At 33.6% G+C, this 23,318-nt stretch overlaps 2 protein-coding genes and 1 long non-coding RNA gene across 3 annotated transcripts; 1 reads left to right on the top strand and 2 right to left on the bottom strand.

The window, feature by feature from the left end:
- Positions 1–1,552: 1,552 nt before the first annotated feature.
- LOC130645083 (uncharacterized) lies at positions 1,553–5,033 on the bottom strand. Its single transcript, XM_057450940.1, has 6 exons — positions 4,296–5,033; positions 4,133–4,224; positions 3,680–3,827; positions 3,285–3,348; positions 2,924–3,213; positions 1,553–2,210 (listed from the first exon to the last, which is right to left on the bottom strand). Exons 1-6 carry the CDS (start codon positions 4,809–4,811, stop codon positions 1,890–1,892), a joined length of 1,431 nt encoding a protein of 476 aa, XP_057306923.1. The 5' UTR covers positions 4,812–5,033; the 3' UTR covers positions 1,553–1,889.
- Positions 5,034–9,742: 4,709 nt separating this feature from the next.
- On the bottom strand, positions 9,743–19,073 carry LOC130645082 (uncharacterized). Its single transcript, XM_057450939.1, has 6 exons — positions 18,438–19,073; positions 18,059–18,150; positions 17,496–17,643; positions 16,738–16,801; positions 13,784–14,073; positions 9,743–10,217 (listed from the first exon to the last, which is right to left on the bottom strand). Exons 1-6 carry the CDS (start codon positions 18,951–18,953, stop codon positions 9,909–9,911), a joined length of 1,419 nt encoding a protein of 472 aa, XP_057306922.1. The 5' UTR covers positions 18,954–19,073; the 3' UTR covers positions 9,743–9,908.
- Positions 19,074–19,301: 228 nt separating this feature from the next.
- LOC130645080 (uncharacterized) lies at positions 19,302–21,391 on the top strand. Its single transcript, XR_008982679.1, has 2 exons — positions 19,302–19,705; positions 20,976–21,391. It is a non-coding gene; the product is annotated as an uncharacterized LOC130645080 (long non-coding RNA).
- Positions 21,392–23,318: the final 1,927 nt, after the last annotated feature.

Here is a 23,318-nt window from a genome sequence, read left to right as displayed (position 1 = left end):
AGGATAAAAATTTTTTAGATCAGGCGAATTTTGGAGAAATAATATTTATCTTATGACCCTATTGTTTTACAATTGCAATATTATTCTTCTACCTTAGGATATCTACACAAGGCTATCCCAATATATCTCCTGTGTGAATACCTCATGTGTACTAATTTTTGTGCAACAACAATTTGAACTAATATCCCGCAATAATAACAAGGGATTAATATTTATGTTCAGTGTGCTATTTGAAAAAAATATATAAATGCGTTTCTTAAAGTATAGAATTATCTATCTCGCTTACTGTTGCTGCAAATAAAGCATGTAATTAACATATTTCTGCACATGTCTGTTATTTTTCACGCGAAATATTCTGCGTGTTACTTCTGCACTAAAATTCTGCACTTAATACAGTCCTCTAGCGATATAAGTTATTTTTCAGCTAGGAAGCAAAGACAACAAGCACTCAAATCTTTGTGAACACATTTAAAATTGTTTTTAAAAGTTTTAATGATCATCACAAACTTTCATTTCTTGAATAAGAACATGAAATTCACCTTTAATAGTTTGTGCAACAAATATTTCTTTTCATCTGATGACATGTCTTCGTAATAAAATAAACGGCTGTTAATCGTAACGATTGTGTAAAGAAAGTGTTTTCTTTTTTTCCCGCCGTTTTATGTATAAGTGGAAATTTAACACGGTATATTTTTTAAGTGGAAACAGGGCTTTGTCAATTTCGAGAATGATGGCAAACGCTTTTTTCAGCCTCTGCATAAAAAAAGTGAAGAATAAGATGCCTAATGTCAACCTCGTTCCCAGGGCAATTTTTCGCTTTTTTGATATCCAAGACGGCGCGAAGAAATGATCATTTCTTCTCGCCGTCCGAGATCGTCAAAAAGAGAAAAATGGGCCTGGGGACGAGGTTGACCTAATGTAAATATTTTAATGGTCATATGGGTGATTTTAATTGGTTAATACAAATTATGTTGCAAAAATATGTTGCAACAACCAGCGAAGGGTTGCCAGCACAACATTTATCCCTGCAACAACAATTGTCCTAGCAACAAAATAGAATGAATCTATTTTATCCCTGTGTTGGAACAAATTTTTGGCTATGGGACACGATGTAACACGATGTTTTTACATGCACGTGCAATGCGCCATGTTGCATTGCACGCGCATGAAAAAGTTTCTCGTGTCGCTCTAACTTAATTCATAATCAATAAACATCCAACGAAAATTCTTTTTTCGAATCACTTATTTGTCCCGAGTGTTCTTTATATCAATCCTGAAATAAATGCGGAAGAAATGAAATTTATTTGCTTCGTATTCGTGAATTTGAACTCCGCAATGTTTAAACAAGGCCGAATATTCGAAATCCTTTATTTCGCACTTAACCTTTTTTTGGACTTGTTGAAATTTCTCTGTAAATTCAACATAAAACTAACTTCAGAAGTAGAATTTAAGTAATACCATAGCTATTTAAAGAATGCGCAATCTTTAATTCCCTCATCTTCATAAAAATTCACTTATTGCCCTCGGGTACTCTGAAAACAATAATTATCAGTTTGTTTATACAGACGCATGTCATTTTTATCTGATAAAAATACGAGGCTACTTATTTCTGTGCTTTAGTTACATGGTATACTGTTAAATTTACAATTTATTTGGTTAGCTCATATAGAAAAAAACGAGAAATATAAGACAACTTATTGGGTCTTGGTTACACTGAAACAGACAGATAAGCACATCCAGAAGTTTACTAGGACTTGAAACCAAGATAACATTCATAACATTGCCCATCTCGTTTCCGGGGTCTTTTTCTGTATGGTGTGAAAACGAGATTGTGGTGGTTAGACAGCATTTTGTAAATAAGAGCTTTTCTTAGCTGTGAAGTTAACTTGTTAACGTGGCAAAACTTGCTCTGAATTCTCAGGTTTGTCCATATATTTACACAGGCCTTCTGCGAATAATTTCAACTCTTCGAAATTTTCGTTTAACCGCGCCAGTTCACTGTTTATATGTAGCTTAAAACGTTCTGTTTCTTCTTCGTTAGGCGGTTGCTTAATTTGTGTTTTCAAACGATGAGATTGACGATATGTAAAACAAATGAGATCATCCAAAGCAGCTACCCCAATGAGCGTGATGGTAAGCAACACAAGATAAAGTCCAAAACTATCGAATGTAAATATTTCGCCCAACAGAGGTGGATGCATTGTATCAACCTAAACAAATTGTATAAATTTCTCAAGATAACTTATTAAAAGGAGTCACGAATAGTGAAACGTAGTTAGTGCGTATTATTTTTGTCAAAGCTATGCAGAAGAATTATAAGTGCGTTTCTTTTATGCAAACTATAGAGTTATAGCTGTTGATGTCCAAAATCATAAAAAAAAAAGAAAAGGAAAACATTTACGCTTAAAACACCCTTCTGCAGACACTTTAAGCGCGTTTTAATTTTCGCTTTAAGAAAGTTTAACGGGTTGTTATAAAAGTTACCCTGTGAAAAACAGAATTAATAAAAACAAACAAAACATACAAACAACTGCAAGGAAATGCAAAAAAACAAAAAAAAACATTGCGCCACACAGAGCTTTCTTTAGCAGCTGATAAATTATTAAGCAACTTTGCGCCTCAGTTAAAATTTTATTTGTTAATATAAAAAGCATGTAACACGCAAAATATATACAAGAGTATAACGCCCATTAATAATTTATGACTAACCGTGTGGGACAATTACACGTCACTCGCTCCACATTGGCGCCATTCTTGCTTTACTTTGGAAAAATAAAGTTGCAGACTTAGCGATTATTTAGCGCGCAACTGTTTTTTCCTGCACACAAAAGCATATAAAATGTAAAAAAAAAAAGATTCACAGGAAAATTCTTTAAAGTGTAAATTTGAGATGGGTTGACATTTACATAGAAAATGCAGATACCTTCGTATGTTTATAATATGATTTTAACGTGTCATCCACTATTTCTTTGGAATGATTGTTATAGCATATCTTTTCATACTGGTAAGTACTGAACAAGGATGGATTAATCTGAATTGCCCATATTGGAATTTCTTGCTTGATTTGGTACACTACATGCAACGGCTTCTCTTTTCCCGATATTCCAAATCGGATTTCATCTTGCATCCAGCTAACAATATCGGAATTAATTAATGCTGCATCGACATCCTCTCTCCGCACTGCCGACAACACATCAGCATAAGTGTTATAGCCTACATTAGAGCAACAAAAGATTTGCAAAATTTCATCGATTATGTTGTTTATAATAGACTCAGTTACTTACATTTTGGTTTCGCGTTATACTGCAAGGCTATGCTTTCTTCGGAGGAGTGAGCGAGAACTGCCACCTAAATAGATATTGAAACACGTTGATGGGGCGTTCTTATTTCGTATTTGTGAAGGATAAATACTGCTTACAGAAAATAAGAGATATGTACTCTAGTAATCAAAACGAAGACTAAAACATTCACACGACTACGTGGCTTTATATGTGAGGGATTGTTCGGTGTAATCCGCAGAACACACGGTGCTGCAGACTTTACCGAACACTCTTAATTGCATAAACCTTCGGGAGAAGGTTGCGTTAAAATGCTAGCTATATTGGTTAAAATAGTATTTTATCCAATAAGTATAACAGAACAATAATACTACTAAACCCCGTTTCATAAACTTCCTTACCATTCTCCCGTTAATATTGGAAAATTCAGCGCTTGTCAATGTATCTGTCACGGTAGCTGTAATTATGGCGCTTATTGATAGTCCAAAGAATATCCAAAAGAAAGTGCACAGGCGTGCCAGTGTTGTCATAGGAACCAAATCACCGTAGCTACAGTAAACAAAGTTACCATGAATAGTAGCAGTATCGCGATATGACATTCTGGTTATCAGAATATTCTATACTTTGATCCTTGAATAACAAAATTATTATTTCTTATTATTGTCTTAGTCGCAGATAGATTGGTTTGTCTCTAAGATATTTTAATTGAAAATACAAAGAATATTACATATTTTTATGTAATATATAAATCTATAACGTAATAAAGACTTTTTAAATGACGCAATGTCGAAGAAATATCTCAACGAACAAATTGATCACGCAATACACATTCGAGTAATGTGTAGTATACGAACCCTACGGTTGAAAGAGTGATGATAGCCCACCATATTCCATCAGACATTCCAATTGGAAACGAACGTGCGAAAGATGGATTGAAATGCTTTTCCTATGACGAGACGGAGAAAACAATCAAAAAATGTAAAAAAGGGGAATATAAATGAAAAAATAAGGAGTTACCCAAAACCACATTATAATACCAAGTATGAATACAATAAGTCCACATTGTACTAACAGTGGTAACGATTTTTCGACCCCAAGATATGTTTTTCGATACAATGATATCATTCCACGTCGCACTATCACAGAAGCACCGGGGGAATGGATCCAGGCTTTAGTGACAAACCCTTGTTCTGTGACATTTACATGCCGTGCAAGAATTGGAAATATTGTTACTTGTGATTTCATTGTTAAACTTAAATTTCTTAAAGGGGGGTGAAGTTGAGAAAAGTTCAACATGGCGAGTTTCAACAAGCCTGAATAATTTGACGTAAAGTTATTCTCTTTAATCCTAAAGTCGTACGAGAATTCATTATGTGTACAATAATAGTTGTATTTTCTCATCAGATCAACTAGTATTCCTTTCTCGATTCCATTCTCCAGAAAAACATACGGCTTAACCTCCCACCAAAGAAAGGGAACTCGTGTGGCACCCACACACCAAAGTGCACAAAATAAAACGATACAAATTTTCATCTTCGCTTCCACTATATAAATCTTTTCCTATAATACATTTTTGTGCGTTACTGAAGTTTTAATGTAGCTATGTTACATATATATCTTTTCTTTTTTATGACTGTTTTAAATCTTTAAACTCAAAATAACCACAATATCTCTTGCATATTATGAATAGTGAATATTACATTGTTCCTTGACATAGGCAGGTCAATCAAAAATTTATAGTCCATAATATAAATTCAAAAAATGATTCATTTTTTTTTTATCATTTTGTGCATACGTGTATGCTTTTAACATAATTGTTTCAAAAATTTTTTCAACTGCTGTTTTTTTTTATTTCGAGATACTGATACCCTTATCCTATTTATACTGGGTTTTGTTGGTGTCAGATGCATGTATTTTTTTAATCTTCAGCTAAGGCGGAAGAAATTGCGAAACTGGGAATCATTGTTTTTATATTTCATAAATACAATTCGAAACTGACCTGATATTTGAATGAAGTATTAATAACATTGAAAAAAAGGGTAGAAGTTATGTGGTTGTAAAAAATATCTACTTCAGAAATTCCTTGTTTTTTTGTAATTTTTGACTCGCATTATTAGATTTATTATTTCTTGAACATAATAGTTTAGTAGGCGAATTTCGCAGATCCTCCATTATCGTGCAAAGTAATTACTACTTTAGGGGCAGAAATTTTCGCGGGCAGAAATTTTCGCGAGTTCTATTTCTGAAAAACTTTCGTGAATTTTCCAATATCTTCATTTAAGGAAACAAAAACTTTCGTGGATGAATTTCAATGAAAAAAAAATTGATTTTAAATCGAATATCTTTCCAATGAAATAACAATACTACTGTAGATATAGAAGATATTCAAACCCTTCCGTTTTTCGATTTTTAGTTGATTCCCCACACTGAGTCGGGCTTTGGAGCCATTTTTAGAGTTAGAGTTTTAGAGCCATTTTTCGGATTGATTATTATTTTCGTTGTGATTCTATTATTTCTACCCTTGTCTTCGGAGCCCTTGTTATTTAAGAGTTTTCGGCTTTTAAAACTTGGAAAAAACTTTTGCGATTTTTAGAAAAAGTTGATTTTTTGCGAAAATAACTTTCGCGAATTTTAGGTTAAATTTCTTACCGAGCAGAAATTTTCGCGAAAAGGGGGCAAAATCGCGAAAATTTCTGCCCTTAAAGTAGTCGGTGTCCCGTGGAAAAATGTACAGGTTTACCCGGCCTATATTAACCGCATTCTGTTGTCTTCGTGTAGTTACCGTTTTACGTGACAGACAGACGTATACATGTAAAAAATAGAGCAAAAATTTGGAAGCTCCCTTTTCACTGAAATTAGACAGTGAGAACCGGATGGTCAACATTTTTCAATCAAATATAACTTCATCAAGCAAAAAAAAAAAAGATAATACCAGTACATAGCTTAAGTAAAAATAGAGCAAAAATGCGATATAAAATATATACCTGTGTTTGTTTTTTGTTTGCATAACAAGGATTTTAACCAATCTGTTGCTTCTTGATTGGTTGATTTCGACCCTCTAATTATTATCTTAACTAATAAATAGCCAAGATGACTACGATCATTGCTCGTCGATGACAGCTGTAGCTGTCCAAACGTAGCCTAGAATAAACTCACTTGTTCATGACATAATGATATCTATATTATTCAATGTCAACAATTTTGTTATGACCATGTTTTTGCATAGTTTCTATGTTAAAACCCCTAGCTGTATTTTAGGACTTATGATGAAATATAAGTAGCCACTAACTAATTTAATTCAAATTTAACCACAATTTTTAACCCTTAAGACATTGCAGTCAAATCTTGTTAGACAAAGAAACGTGAAATTGAGATATAACAAAAAGCCTTGGCACCTAAAGATTTCTGCCATTAGCAACATACATAGGCAAACCAGGGTTTTAAATAACAGAAAATCCTGAAAATTAAAGTATAGACCTTTTAAACGAAGAAATAAAGATGGATCATTTAATATACCGAAAATTCAAAATTAGAATCTTAATTATTAGGATTATTACTATTCAATATACAATGGAACTGATCAACCATATGTACCATATGTACAAGTATTGTAGTGTGAAAAGTCTCACAATTTCTTTTTTATAAAGCATTTGGGGAGTAAACAATTTTAAAATTCAAATAATGTATATATAGCTATAGCATGCTAGCTAGCCTTTTATGAACAGTTCCAGATTCCTCACCACACAGATTTAAGAACTTTCGGTTTTGCAGTTAATCACAAATTGCACAAAGAATTAAGATAACTATTAGGTACAAATTTTCTCCTAGCTAGTTTTAATAACAAAGCTATTGTTATCTACCATGCGAGAAATGTAGCCTACATTAGCTAGTTTACCTGACTAAACTAGCTATAAAAGTACAGAAATTCTTACAAAATATATGTCTTGGATCAAACTACAGGATTTGCACTTCATTAGACTGTGGAGTGTTTTGAAGTGAAAGTTTTGGTCAAAGACGTTCAAGTTCGGCCAGCTCAAGGACTTTCTGGTAACCTGAAGAACCTTTGTTTAAAGGAGAGGCGAACAGCCGTGGCACTGCTGCTGATTGAAAATTCGTGATGCCTGAGATAATTTCAAAGACCAGATCCTTTGGTCTGGAGAATCCCAAAAAATCTTGACAATTGTTTAGTTTTTGTAATATTTAGTTAGCATCAAATCAGGTAAAAAATGGGTTTGCTGAAAGATTTGCTGTTTTTATATTAAGGGGTAATAATTTAAAGCTGCTTCTTTAAAAAAGGTGAATTTGTGAGTTAAAACTGTGCAGTACAACAACACGTTATTATACTCACATTATACCCAGAAAATCTCTTCATTAGAAGTTTATAACAAAATACCAGTTTTTACTTTTATTATGCTGAATCATTCATTTAATGGTTCAGTATTTTTACACATTTGCCAAACTGGTGGTTATTAGTGGTTACTGGTGGTTTTTTAAAAATAATACACAAGTTAAAGATTAAAATAGCAAATATGATATTAGTTGAATAGCGCGACGAAAATATTTTTATTTTTAATACTGAACTTAGTAAACTAATTCATGAGTAAAGATAAAGAAAATAAAGATTTGTAAACAAAGCTGAAACCGCCATATTGCACGTTCGATTTGTTGTTGAAAGTTTCCGGTCTGTGTATTTATCAAATTTGGCGCCATCTCATCACAACAAACTTCATCGTTCGAAGTTGGATGTATGTTGTGAAAAAGCGAACCAAATTACGAAAAGAATATTATTATTGGCTGTGAAAGATGTTTATAAAGTTCCAAGAAGTATTAACGAAGGTTATAAAATGCTGGCTTTACGATTGTATGTAAAATATTCTTGATTCTCTTGAGTTAAAGGTCTTATTTTTAATGTTTATTGGTAAGTACATCTCAAACTTGCTTCTTTTTTACCCACACAGCCATAAAAACTTTGTAAAAATGTTGCTAGGAAGGAATATGAATATTTATTTATGAAACATAGTTATTTGTGTGTCGTTATAGTAGTTATTTTATTAGATTTTGGGATTTAGATGTTCCTTAATTTTTGCTACCTCGCCTAAAATTTATTTTGTGGCTGCCACAAAAAAGTTTTTTGTTCGCCTCTCCTTTGAGCAAGCGGTGTAAAGATCATATTTCTATTAGTTAAAAATAAAAACAAACAAATAATTCCTATTGGTTTTTCAAAACAAACAACAAATTTTAAAAGTAAATGGACAATCCCAACGCATTTAGGCTCTTGGCTGTTTCTATCCATCTATATACCTAGATTTCGAAAATTCGCAGCCTTCCCTATAATTTGCGACGAATAAATCTAAGTCTGGCGCACAAGGAGAGAAGGTCGATTCTTCAGTTGTTGTTAAAAGAAAAGTGAAAGTAAATCGATAACGTCCGTTAGTTGATTCCATTTTCTGATATTAGCATATTCAAAATCTACCTTATCTGAAGAAGTAAGTTTAAAGATAAAAAAAATTGCAAAGTGATACTACCGTAATTTTTCTAATTTAGTGCAGCCGAAAAAAAATTATTTTCGCATGCTGCAGTAATAAAAATGGAGATAAATTAACTCAATAAACTCAAGCCCGCACAAAAAATTAGAGGAAAATTTGATCATTACTGCACTAAATTAACAAAGTTATCAATCTCAGCCAATGTTTTATCTTGCATTTTGGAAAAAAGGTTTTCGTTCAAAGTTTGAAATGTAAACTCAGCAGGCAGCTCTAATCCACCCTGTTTAAGGTCCATCGAGTATCGTCTTGGTGGAGTACAAATCAGATATCCTAATGATTCCTGCTGATTGCACTTCAAAGTGCCAACCTATGTCTGGCCGTTTAAGGCTATTTTGAGAAAATGCTTGGTTGCGTATGTGGCATAAATGATTGAAAAGCATGATTAGATCCCACTTAGTCGCCAAGACATGGTTGATTAGGTAGAGGAAGCTTATAACACCAACTCACTCGACACCAAGATGGTAAAATGGTCTTTTGATGACAGACAAGATAAAGTTTGAAATGAATCCTTTTATTAAAGATGCATGGAAAATGCTTTCAAGCATCTTGAAGATGAATTTGATGTTGATGAAGACGATCCTTTTACATCGTAAATTTATGTTGTAGTTAATCTGCAACATAATTAGGGAAAATTTTGACCTTAGCCGCACTAAATAATTGAAATTATTATTCAGAGGACAAAAAATTATTCAAAATTCGCTAAAATAGCTATCCCCACCAATTCAAGGCCGCACAAAATTACAAAATTACGGTAGTACTTTTACGAAATTATTCGCCGCGAAAAAGCGTTTAAGGGTCAATTCGTGATAATATATCATCGCAAAATAATATTCTTCGCAAAATGCTTTCTTTGACGCCAAAATTACCTAATTTAAGGTACATACGCAAAGTATAGCGCTCAGTGAAAACCCGGGAAAGTATTGTAAACTATTTTAATTATTGGCAAGTCATCTATCATTTCTGACTTACAAGTTTTAACAACGATAACTCTATCAAAATATATTTATTTATAATAGAAGAGTCACGCGATAAGCACCATGTGCTAGTTCCTCGTTATGTTTTGGTAAAAATGTTTCAGCGTTTTTTACTGCGAGACCATTTTTTCTTTTCTTAAATCATTCACCATTTGCTTCAGCTCTTCAAAATTTTTATTTATTTTTAGGAGTTCGTTTTCAACATGCAATTTCATAATAATGTCCTCCTTCGGCACACTCTCCATCGCGTTTATGTCATATCGTAGAGAGTTTTGTCGCCTTCTGCGGAGAAGAAGCTCGATGATGCGATCAATCGTGGCTAATACAATAAATGCTGATAAAGTAATGACGAAGTGGAATAGATATCCTGTTTGGAAGTCGAAACTTTCTGACAATGACGGTGAATACACTGTATCAATCTAAAAATAAACATATATAAAATTTTCATTGCCATAAAACTTCACGGGCGTAACACTAAGAAATACCGAATTTAATCGAAAGAACGCTCTTCAAATGCGGTAGATGGGAATATAAAATATTATGCAACGAATTTTGAGCCTGGTTACGACTTATGATAGGACAAGGGTCGGGTCGGATTAGTTCAGATTTGATCCTAGCACAATAAGTTAAAACGAGTCTTAAAAATCTTATCTTTGTAATGTTAAATATTTCTATGGCATTTGCGTGATAGAGCGTTCTTTCAATTAGTACTAGTTATCGCACGGTACAGACTACAATATGGCTTGTATTTACTGAGTTCTGATATTTTTGTCTGCTTATTTTCCGTGCAATAACTAAGTTATCATAAGTGCGAATAATCTCAAAAGATGATTCCAAAATGAAAAGAAATGCGAAATAAATTGTGAATTTCGTTTCAAAAAGTTTGTTGTAAATTTTAATCAAAGGCGGGTATAATTAAAAAGTTTCAATGAAACAAATCATCTCTTTAATAATAGCGGTTGTGTGTCTGTCTGTCCGCGAAAGACGCGTCCTGTTACTAAAACACGAAATGCGATATATAAAGGACGGGCGACCCCGTGGATATTTCCACGGGTTAACGACTAGTCTCTATAATAATAGCCGTCGTCTGTCTGTCTATTCAAAAGGGTTATTGATATTCCTTTAATCTTTCCGCGATTTTTGAAAACCAGGGGGGTTTTAGTCAAAAACTTTATAATTGATTAAAATAAATTCAAGAAATTATTTTATTTTTTAATTAATTTAATTACTTTAATTTATTACCATAATTAAGAAAAGTAAATTAAGTGAACAAAATGAATGCATTATTTTAATACGCCATTTTTATTAATAATCACTCCCGTGACCTCAATCGCCGATTCCGCTCAAGAGCCACAGAAAACAAATAGGACAGTTTTACTGACAGTTTACTGACTTTGTTTTGACCGCTCGCACGTACTATACCAATCAAAACGCCTGATTCTTTGAAAAACCAATCCAAGATTTTCGCGGCCTGGACATGCAAACGAAGGAACATAACGACAAAACCAATTTTGGTTTTGAAAGAGGTCGTGGTCAGTGCTAGGTTTGTTTGTAAGTCTGTTTAACCTTTTTGTGTTCTAAAAGCTTTTTATTTTTATTTGTTTAATGTATGTTTTTACATCTTAAGAAATATACTGTCACATTTTATTAGCCACGTACAGTTCTTAAACGCACCAAATTTTTGGTTAGGAACGAAGATTTTTTAAAATTTTTAATAGCTAGAGTCCTACTTTTAATGCTATTTTTTATGGTATAAGAGCTTTTTATCCCACTCAACATTTACTTTTTTATGTTGAGGCTGTAGCCAATTAGCTAGCTCCAATTCTGGCTAAAAAGTGAGAGTATAAAAATGAAGTTTGGCTACAACAATATTCTTAAGCAATAATTCTTATTCTAAATGCAGTTATAGCTAGGTAGCTACATCTTTTATTATTTTCCCAAAAACTTCTGCAAATAAAATGGCCGAGCTATTGTTTTAGCTGGACGGGTAAGGACAGGCTGTTCCCTATGTTTTTATTTAAACTGAAGTTGCAATGAAGTTTTTTTATACGCCTGTTCAACTCTGTTTAACTGTACTGAGCGCTTAGTCCAGTGTTAACAACAGACTGTTTTTTTTTAAAGGCTGTTACGCCTAAGTGCTGTACGGATGTGCAGCACTGTTTACCTAGACTAACCACTCAGCCCTGTGTTATAGTAACGTACTGTGTCTTGTGTTTTTATTTGAACAGTGTGCGAGAAAGTTTTTTTACCAAAGCGTATTATCCCTATGTGTCTGTGCAACATGGTTTAACTGTACTAAGGGCTTAGCCCGGTGCCACGATTAATTTTTTAACTTTTATACAAACGTATTCCGCTCTATTGTTGCGGCAAAGTTATTTTTTTTAAAATATGTTACAGTCGCAACACTATAATGGTGTATGAGCACAGTCGCATCACTATGATGGTGTATGCGCTTCACTTGATTTTACGACATACTGCATACCTGTACTAAAGCGCTCCACCTGATCGTGTGGCACAGGTCACAGCTGTTATTAAGCGCTCCACAGAGTGTTCAACAACGGGTCAGTAGACTCTCTGTAATTCGAACTCGCAGGGGACCGAAAAAAAAGTTCGAATTAGGGAGAGTGCGAAATAGGGGAAGTTCATAAATTTTTGTGAAATTTTGTCCAAAAATCAGGGTTGGTGGTAGTAAATAGACTTCATAGATACATCCATCTCTATATCTTGAGAATTATATCTCCTATATTACTTCAGACGTTTTCTTATTTTGCAAAAAAGTCATGAATAGTGGTTTGCTTTTTGCAGTGTTGTTCCTCCTTATCGACAAAATGATCAAGCATATTCAACGGTCTCATCATTTGCTCGCCAAATCGAGAAAGCAAACTAAACTTTTCTAAAATCTCCATAGCATTCCTAAAGGCCGGGGCAAACGATTCCAACATTCCATCCAACATCAAAAATGAATTGTTGGACAAATGTTGGATGAATGTTAGATGAATGTTGGATGCCCTTAAAAGCGTATCGTAACATCCAACATTAGCTTTATCCAACAATGTCGTTCATTCATTTATTAGCACATGCTCTACTCATTTCAAACTAAACATTAAAGCTCTATTCAATGCTTCGTATGTTTCTATTCTTTTATTTCCTTGCAAACCACTTTGAAATGATTCCATGATTTTTACTTTATTATTTTTTTCTTTTCTAGGAACTTCAAATTGTGCAGCTTCTTCTTTTGAAGAAACTCCTTTCTCAAATTGCTGGAGTGCCTCGTATTTTGTTTTCATAGACTTTTCACTGTGCCGACGTTTTGCTGGAAGAGTCGCCATCTTGTTGATTAATTACAAAAATATATCCTTTGTAGTTTGAAAGGAATCCTAGACCTTCGATTTTGAAAGATTAGCAGAAAGAGATAAACAAAACCAAAATACTAATTAGGGTGTTTATTATTATCGCGGAGATGGTGTAGTGGTAACGCATTCGACTTGTTTTCATAAGGTTTCAGGTTCGAGTTCCCACTCGGCAGGCAAGCAAGTTAGATCAATGCTATACGTATCTCTGGCGGTAATGTAACATAGTTACAGTCGGAGGGGGGGAAGAGCCAACCGTTAGGATGGAATCCCCAAGGACGTTAAAACTTCCTGTTACTTACTTACTTATTTACTTACTTACTTACTTATTATTATTTCTCCATTATAAAATCCCATCCCGATATTCTTATGAAAGAAAAAGCGGGTCAACTTGTATGATGAGACATACATCCTCTTGTCCAATCACGTTGGAGATATTTTTCTTGCTAACGAGATAAAACATATTATTTACACGTCTGTTTCAACACCCGACAAAATAGTTATATAAGTAGTAGTTATCGCACAGCAATACTCAAATTTAACTTTAAAAAATATACTCCACCTTCTTCACGGCCTTTTCTGCGAAAACTGGTACCGCCGAGAGAATTACATTCTAACAAAATACGAAGGCTTACTTTTGTGTGATTATAATAAAATCTGGCCACTTCGTCGACAATCTCCACTTTGTGCTCGTCATAACATTTTTTATTTCTTTCGGCGTCACCCGGCTTCCCTACATTTCTTCTGAAGTACCACACGGGAAATGGATTTTTAATTTCATGCACAATACTAAGGCGAGTCAAGATGTCAACATCTTCTTTTCTGATTTCATCCTGCATCCAACTACACACATGCGTATTAATAAGAGCAGCGCTTATTCTTTGTTGACGTACTGAATCTAAAATCTCTTCGAATGTTTCATATTCTAAAGGAAAAAATGATTTGCGGAAGAAAATTTTGAGAAATATATTTGTGGATGAGAGGTTCCAAATGCTTTATTCTTCAGAATATGTTTATGCGGATGACTACGTTTTCCCAAAATTTGCGGAATTTATTTTCGCGGATGCTGAAATTAATTTTAGTTAAAACAAAAGCACGAAAGGATCGAAGAACTCGATAGTTTAGCTCTTACAAAAAATCGAAGTTCCAAGAAATGAAAAAATTGAAAATTGAAATAAAAATGTTTTTTTGCGGATGACTGACTTTTTAATTTGTTTTTACCTTTTTAAACTTATTTTTGCAGAGTTGAGCCAAATCCTCAAAAAACAGTTCGCAAATTTTCGTTTGTACCCTTAAAAGGGGCAACAGAACTTGATTTAAAAGCAAGGTTATGGCTTACACAGAGTGTAAATTATGGATATTGAATATTCGTAAGGTGTCAATATGATATCTAGGACGACTAAAGATGTTGCTTATGTCACAATTGCTCATAAAATTTTGACCCGCCATAAGCTCGACTTTCGTGTAAGTCATTAAAGTCAAAAATTAACAGCACGTCTTAATTCACGCGAAAATAACAAGTCGAGTTCATATCCACTTGTTCTTGAAAAGTTGTCTATGGGTATGGTTAAATGCAAGAGGGGTGAAAAAACATTTGAATTACATGGTCAACTCAACCGGGGTGAAAAAGGAATAAGTTCACCTCGGGGTGAAAGTAAATTTTTCATAAAATCACTTGCGTGAAACACGCGAGCCGCACAACAACTTCTTCAACAAATAGTAAAATATATAAGCACATAAGCGATAGAAAAATTCCTTCCCCCGGGGTAAAATCTCGCCCCTATGCTAAAGAAAGGGATATCACCCCGGGGCGAAATTTCACCTCAGCAAACGCATGTAACTACTAAGTACAACCTGACCAAGCATGGGGTTTGTTTTACCCCGGGGCGAAAGTGTGCATGTAACAAGGCCCTATGAATATTTTTTATTGACTTCCATCGCCGCTACTCGGGCGAAATCTCTAAAATCGCCTGATGAAATATAATAGATAGACACAGCGCAGAGCCCGGACGCTGCTCAGTTGTTTGTTGTTGTTCTTAGTTCTTAGTTGTTTCTCTGCCAAATAAAGAACAATCTGAACACAGATTGTAAATAATCTGTTCCTCACGGATCATGGTGTATTCTTCGTGTGGCCAGAACATTTCGTGGCCAAGTGCTTATAATTTGCTGTTCGCCTTGCTGGTTCTGGTTGGCCGTATCGAGCTTTTTTTGATGAAGCTAGCAAGCTGCATCAATAAAAAAGCATAAAAAACGATTAAATTTTTCGAATTTAATAAATCGATTGAAAATATCCAGTTACAGTTTTATATAACTATTTTTTTAGAATACAATGTGTAAATTTATTTATTCTTTATTTATTTAGTTGTATTGTAGCATTACTAGTTAGTTACAAAACGCTTTAGTGATCAACGTGTTATTTATTCAGAAATAGTCAATTTCAAATATCAATCCGGTCCAATTTTGAAATAGACCAGGTTGTAATTGACCGGTTTTATTTTATTCGTGATTTGTTTTTATCACAAGAAAAGCCCGCGATTTTCCAATGTTAACAATTGGAGTTTTTTTACAAAGTACTAATTGTCGATTATTGCGCACATCTAACACAGAAAGTAAACATGTGCAATTTTCACGAAATATGAATAAAAATAATCTAATTGGCTAACTAATTTGCTACCTGTAGTTTCCGCCCTCAGTTCTATTTTCCAGTTCCCGGACAACATGGGCATGCGCATTAGAAGAAGTATACACCATTATCCGTTTTTTTTTAATGGATTGGACGGAATTTTAGAATTCTCCTGGAAAATAATTTTTTCCAGCCAATAAAAATGAGAGTAATACACCACATGTATAAACATTGCAGGAAATTGTAAAAAGCATTGCATTCAAGATGGCGGCTGAAATAAACTACTTTGCTGATGGAGAAGAAATAAATAACAGAGACAGAGAGGATGCTTTTCTTGCTTCTTCACAGCTAACATCAATGTAGCTAGAAAGATTTTTATATCAACAAAGACAATAGCTGCTGCTGGCACTTGCTGTCAAAAAACCTCAAGTCTCTAATCAACAAATAAGATTTTTCTTCAGTTTTCCGTTCTGCAAAGAGTCTTCTTATCCAAAAACACCTTCTACTTTTTTCTCGTTGAGCAAGTCTCTTTCGTAAGATAAGCGATAAGATCATAATTGTCTATTTGGAGCGAACATATTTATTTACATTACATACATTTTAACTTTGCCGCCATATTTAGATTTGAGATTAAAATTTTTATTATGAGATTAAAATTTTTCGTGGAAAATATCTCAAGAAGATTTTTTTATCTGGAAATTACTTTAACAAGTGGAGATCAGCTTTTAGAAGTATTCTGTTCCTGTCCGTTTCGCAAAAAATTTTCTTGAAGTGGAAAACAGCGTAAACATCTGAATGACTTTAGCAATTAAAATTTGATCAATTTCTTTATTTCTATTTGTACGGAATTCACAATAAAAATCTTTTCCCCGCTATTGGAAACAACAGGGGAACATCAACAGACGAAACCGAGCCGTCTCAACATAATCCATGTGCTTCTTTTCGATAGTAAGATATGGTACTCACCTATAGGATATGCGTCGTGTTGTTCTGCAATTCTGTATTCTGCTGAGTGTCTTAGAACGGCCACCTGAAATATGTTTGAAATTTATTATGAATAAAAATTATTATGAATTAATTCGAGAAAGTGGAGGCTTTCCCTCTTTTGTGACTTTTCTTTAAATTTATTTTAAGAATATTAAAAGTATTTTTTATGGCTAAATTTTTCTATACTCTGACCTGACCCATTACTATCAAGGAACAACAAAAAAGGCCATAATAAATGAACGATTAACGCAAAAGTGTTTAAAGTTTACTACATAAAAAGAGGAAAAGAAAAAGACAAACAAAAAGGGATTTATAAACATAAAAATAGCTACTTAGGATTTCCTTGTTCTACACGCTACGCAAATTTCATATTTTAACCAAAGACAACATTTAATTTCGAATGGCTCACCAGAAATAGTCAATTTCAAATATCAATTCAGTCTAACCATAGTCACAGGACTATGACTGTGACTATGATTTTGTAAATGAGGGTACTGTAGGTCAAGTCCATGAATGACAAATAAAGCTTACAAGCACATTCAGGCTCAGATTTACGTAAAAAATAAGCATATGCTGAGTATAATGTTGAGGCTCGGTTCATTCTATACTCCTATGTTTAACTGACATTTTAACATATCGTAAACATAATATTGAGCCAGTAAATGAAAGTTTGCTAAGCTTATCCAAGCCTGTTTTCAAATTTTCAATTAGTACTAAAACATGTATTGAAAACGTACCTGTTTCTTAACGATACTAGCATTATCAAATTCGGAGAGAGAATCGGTAATGGTAGCTGTCACAATAGCAATGAAGACCATTCCAAAAAACAGTAGAAAAACGGTCAAATTTCGGCTTATAAAACCACGCGGAACCATATCACCGTAACTGAATAAAAAGTATAGATGCATGAAGATTTCCGTTATTTTGTCGTATTTAGCTGGATATTCTTATAGGTTTTATGTAGAAATATATAGTTTTTACACAGGGCACATGTTAATAGCAGTATAATTCTATACTGAAATGTATATCCTGACAAGGAAACTTTAGGTAACTCCAAAACAATGTAGACACGACAATATACGATACAAAAGTCATTTCCAAATGCTAAGGCTTGGTTTCCTTCTAGCGTTAATTCGCGTTAGATAGCAGAGCTAATTGTAGTTAATTATTTAAGGTCTAATAAAAACTTTGATGACTATTTAAGGCGACAGTCCACTGAACTGTAGAAAATAGAATTACGTACAATAAACAAGTTTTTTTAATTTCCGAACAGACCCTAAACATTTATATGAGAACTAACCCTAACGTCGTCATAGTAACTGTTGCCCACCAGAATCCATCCCACATTCCCGTTGGAAACTTGCGTTGAAATTCTGCGTTAAAATGTTTTTCCTAAATAAAGACATCACGTCATATAAACATATCAAAGTTATTTAAATTCAAAGTTTAAAAGGGAAAAATATATATGCTTCACATATAAACTACAAGAGGCTCGCCACATAAATGGCGGTTAGACTTTGCCGTTTAAAACGCCTTCTCGCGAAAGTTTTGTTTCTTGAAGAAAAAGTTTTGGGTTTATTTCTGTATTAAATTTCGCGCAATTACGCAATTCTTTGCTCGAATGCGGGAATAAGCCCATTGAATTAAAAAATCCTGGGCTCAAGATTGGTAATACTTACAAGCAGCCAAACAAAGATACCAATTGACATTGTGATGCAACCTCCAGCAATAAACATGGGAAAAGTTTTAACTATGCCATCCACCAACTTTTTGTGAATGGAGATCGATTGTTTTCTCATTACTACGCAAACCCCCGGTGCGTGGAAAAGTGTTTTGGCAATGTATCTCTTTTGCTGCAGCTGAACATTGGATTTTAAAATCGGAAAAATTAACATATCACTTGAGTTGATATGTGAGAGATTAAACTTCACATTATCCAGGAACCTTGAATAATTGTTTCGGTGATTGTTTACATCGTTAACGGCGAAGATGATATTATTTCCGCAGTATTTATAAAAGTTACTAAGTATATCTGGAAACATCCCCTTTATCTCGCCCTTCTCCGTGTACGCATATGGCTTTACTTCCCACCAGACTATTGTATGATTAGCGTTGCACTCCCAAACTTGGAGAGTGAACAAAAATAATATGGCAGAACTCAAGAGAGAAGCCATTTTTAACTGTTGAAAAATCATCTATGCAGTTGGAAGACATTATATATACGATTTATACAAAAAAATATTAATCAACATTTTTTTTTCTCCACTTTTGTTTCCTAACCATGTTTTGCACGCAGATGTTCATTTCATAAAGAATGTAATTTTGATATTATCAATGTTTTTTTGTTATTATAGTAAAATGATAAAATAGAAGAAAAAATTAACAATTAGGTTTTATTAGCCAATCCTGAATCTTTAAAATTCTAAAAAATTGTATAGTAAAATGCTGAAATCAAGCGCAATCCTTACCAATATTTTATTCCTGTTTATAAGCGCAACCTCACATATGCGCGTAAGGAAAAAGAGATATAAACTAAAATGTTTGTTGATTTCCGCCGGCGAGGGCGGAATCTTTAAAATCGCCTGGGAAGATAGAGAGATAGATAGATAGAGACAGCCCAGAGCCTGGACGCCTAAAACTTATCTAGGCTAAAGCCTAAATTCTCGTTTTGACACATTTAGTTCTGAGAACGAGGCTATATTGCGTTTTAAACTAATAGAAATACATATACAAAGGGTAATTCCCTCCCACCCAGGGAATTTATTTAGGTAGCCAGAAAGTTTCATGCTGGTGAAAAGCAGTTTGCTGATTAAATTGATTTATTGCTAAACTAGCTATATATTTGATACTGTGAATACGATATAAATACATAAATATATATATATATATAAAAGACACCTATCGTACTTCTGTTGTTAATGTGCAGAAATTGTCGTCGACTGCTTCGGTAAGATTATATTTTGATACCCAAATTCTGAAACATTACTAAATTTAGCAAGCTTAAGAAGTGGACATGCCATAGCTTTCAGAAACCAGAGAATTATGTGATGTGAGTGCTAATAAGCTGCATATACCGTAAAAAGTGCAGGTAACACCACTGTTTGCACACAGAATTTATGTCAACTTTACTTTGTTTATCAACGAGCCTTTCATCATAGTGGAAAACTGTACGACATAAAGCCTCTCATACCCCAAAAGTCCTGCACATAACTTTAACGAAAAGCATATAAAAATCTAGGGCAGTTCTTAAGATATCAAATTTCAAAAACTTGCATGAGCACATAGGAAATTGACATGTTTTTCACAGGTGTAAATGTTTTTTATAATATATTAAAGATAAAAATAGGACTATGCAACATTAATTCAAGAATAATTTCAGAGTGATACTTTTCAAGCAGGTTTTCGTGTGGTATGTATATAAAATATATGAGTAGGATGTCACACTCATTGCTTTTTTGCTGAGACGTTGAAAGACAGAGATCGATAGAACGTTTACACAAGCACCAGTGTCTATTTTATACGTAACCATTGTATTATTGGTTGAGAGATCGATTATCTCTTTGGTTTATTATTACGTTGAGATAAGTTTGATTAGATTTTCGACATTATTTAGAAAAGTGTCCTTTACTTTTACAGGTATTGCATATTTTGCCGTTTGCTGGGCACAGAATTTGCATTTCTTGATTTCTTTGCTTTTTTGATGATGGATCATCTGATTGATATCAGAATTAGCAGTTGATGACGATTGAGTTGAGTCAGGTTTGTTGCGAGAATAGACTTAGTTTTCAACTTTGATACCGCACTAGCTCTGCAGTTGGATAGTACTTTTCGAATGTGATTTCGTTTTCGCAGAGTAGGCGTTCTTTAAATTTTTTGTCTCAAACCGATATCGAACGTGTATTCCATAAACTTTAAAGGGAAAGACTCCTGTTAGGTAGAAGACCTTATATTTAGTAAGAAGTTGGGAATTATGAAACTTTTTCGTACAAAAAATTACATTTTATAATTGAGACTTGAAAAAGAAACTTTTCGTTTTTGGGGAAGTCGGCTGTACGAGGTTGGTACCCTGGGTCCATTGAACGTTGATGGCTGGTCCGTTAAATTTTTGAATTATAAAAGATTGAAAACGATCGGACACGCATGCGTCTTTGTGATTTTGGGTGGTTCTTGGTGATTCGGGTAGCTTTTATTGTACTTTCTGTTTTTTCACATTTTAGGGAACCAGTCCCAAATTGTTCTATGATACAAAACATGTTGCCACGATTTCATTGAACTAATTTTTACCCAACAATTCACAATTTCAAGCGTCATTCAAACGTGATTTGCATGTGAAGATTTGTTGACAGAAGCGGTTAAAAAAAAGATGGAACAATGATGAAACAGAAGAGCTGGCTGATTTACTCAATTACCACTTTTTGTTGGATGCGTTTGAAATAAGAATATATTTGTTAAATACAGATTATGAATTGAAATAAAAAAATACTTGTAATAGCCTAATTTGTAAAGTATTTTTATATAATTCAGATTGACTTTCGTGGTAAAAAATCTCACGATTAGGGATTGGTCTAGGCTGAAATGTCTAAAAATGTGTAAATTGTTAGCTTTTTCGTTTAACATATATATAGCTGTACAATTTTTTTTCATTTGCAATCAGTTGCTAGTCTAAAATTTTGGCGCATGCGCACACTTTTTTCCTTAAAATCGCGGTTTGAATGACCATGTTAAAAGCAACAAAAGCAAGCACGAGGAACCTGCGTACCCACTTCTGTATCTCCAACAGACGGACCTAGGAAAAACGGAAACCTCACAAGACCTTATGAGTGTGGCGGAAATTGTTAAAGCCGGCTTCCTATATCTTTTGGTATCCGCCAGCGAAGGCGGAATCTTTAAAATCGGCTGAGGAGATAGAGAGATAGATGGAGACAGCGCGGCTAGCCTGGACGTTTTGACAATTTTTTTCTGAGAGCGAGGCTAAAATGACTTTTAAGCCAATAAGAATCCTAACAGTGCAACAAATTGTTTTATTATCCAATGAACAATACTTTATTTTAAATTTTATATGCTATCGAAAGATAATGCTCGTTCAGTGTAGCATAATGAAGATCGTCTTATAATGCGCCATCTTTGATGTTATTAACGTTTCCCTTTAATAATTACGTCATTTCCTTCTGTACAATTTTGCAAGCACGTAGACTAAAGCTATATTCAGCAGAACTAATTAATTATTCACGATTTTTAATTTAAAGAGGAATTGTTGAGACTGAATATTTTTGGTGAAAGATAATGTATTATAGCTATAAAATCATGACAAGTGTGTTGCAAAAGAAAAAATAAGAATATGTAGTCTGATGAAAATAACCTTTCGTAACTGATTATGTAAAAAAAAAATTGCTGCTACCTTTAAAGATATTTTCCAAGTTGTTTTTCAGAGAAAAAGAGAAAATATAATAGATAAATTTTCAGCCTTGTCGTTATTCCTATTTTGTTTTTATTGTTCATCAATTTTCAGGTTTATTATTTTTTTTAAATTGTTTTTATAAAGAAATGAAGTTTATGTAAGTTAAGTTAGCTATGATTTACAGTTACAATAATAATCAAAAATTAAAATTTAAAATTTTAGAATATTCAATGATTTTGTTCCCCCATATTACTCAGTCCTCTTTAAAGTTCCGTACTTTTTCAGATTATTGCTAATGGCGGAAATCTTTACGCCACAGGGCTTCTTGTTTCACTTAAAATGCGGGATTTTCTGTTTTTTTAATTTTGTTACGAATATAGTTTTTATGAAATTTTACAGCATATATAAAATATGTGGATGAAAGTTCAATCCCTCCTCCAGGTGCCTTCACGAGCACGACGTTTTTCACTAGTAATGACTGCTTTCATCCATAAAATTCGCCACTCATTCATCATTGGATACAAAATCTTGGCCAAAGCTTCTGGCACATGTCCTAAAGTTTTTTGTTGAGTACGAACAAAGTGATGTTCGTTCTGATATTTCTTCTGACGATTCGACAACTGATAAAGATTAAGGAATATAAGATGTACAAAATGATACACAAAAAAGAATGTACATCATCAAAAAAAAATTGTTCAAAATTTTTTTTCTTGCACTATTTTTATACTCGTTTATAAGCGCACCCGTGGATAAGCGCATCAAAATCTTGCTATAACCACTGATAAGCGCTGCGCTTGATTTCGGCATTTTACGGTATCCTTGTAAACACAATAAAAAGGCGCGGCCTTCTAAAGACAGTCTCTTAGTTACAAGGCTTCTAAACAAACTCAACTAACTCCCTAGTTTTTACAATTTTTCAAAAAATTTTGAATTTTTTTGAGGTATAATTAAGTTTTTCTTTCCAACAAGATAGTTGAAGACAATCATCCACTGATTTTACACATTTTTACGTTCCTCTCACGGAAGCAAGACAAGGACAAGAAACATGATGACTGAAAATGTCATTCTGAAAGTAAAGTCCACTTTCACTTGAACTAGAGACGGTTATATACAAAGACTGTCGAATTGTATTAAGAGTGACGCAATTGACAAATACAAAATA

The sequence above is a fragment of the Hydractinia symbiolongicarpus genome, chromosome 5 (genome assembly GCF_029227915.1).
Source record: "Hydractinia symbiolongicarpus strain clone_291-10 chromosome 5, HSymV2.1, whole genome shotgun sequence".
Taxonomy (NCBI): Eukaryota; Metazoa; Cnidaria; class Hydrozoa; order Anthoathecata; family Hydractiniidae; genus Hydractinia; species Hydractinia symbiolongicarpus.
Note: the sequence above shows the minus strand (reverse complement) of the source record. Positions and strands in the feature narration are given on the sequence as shown.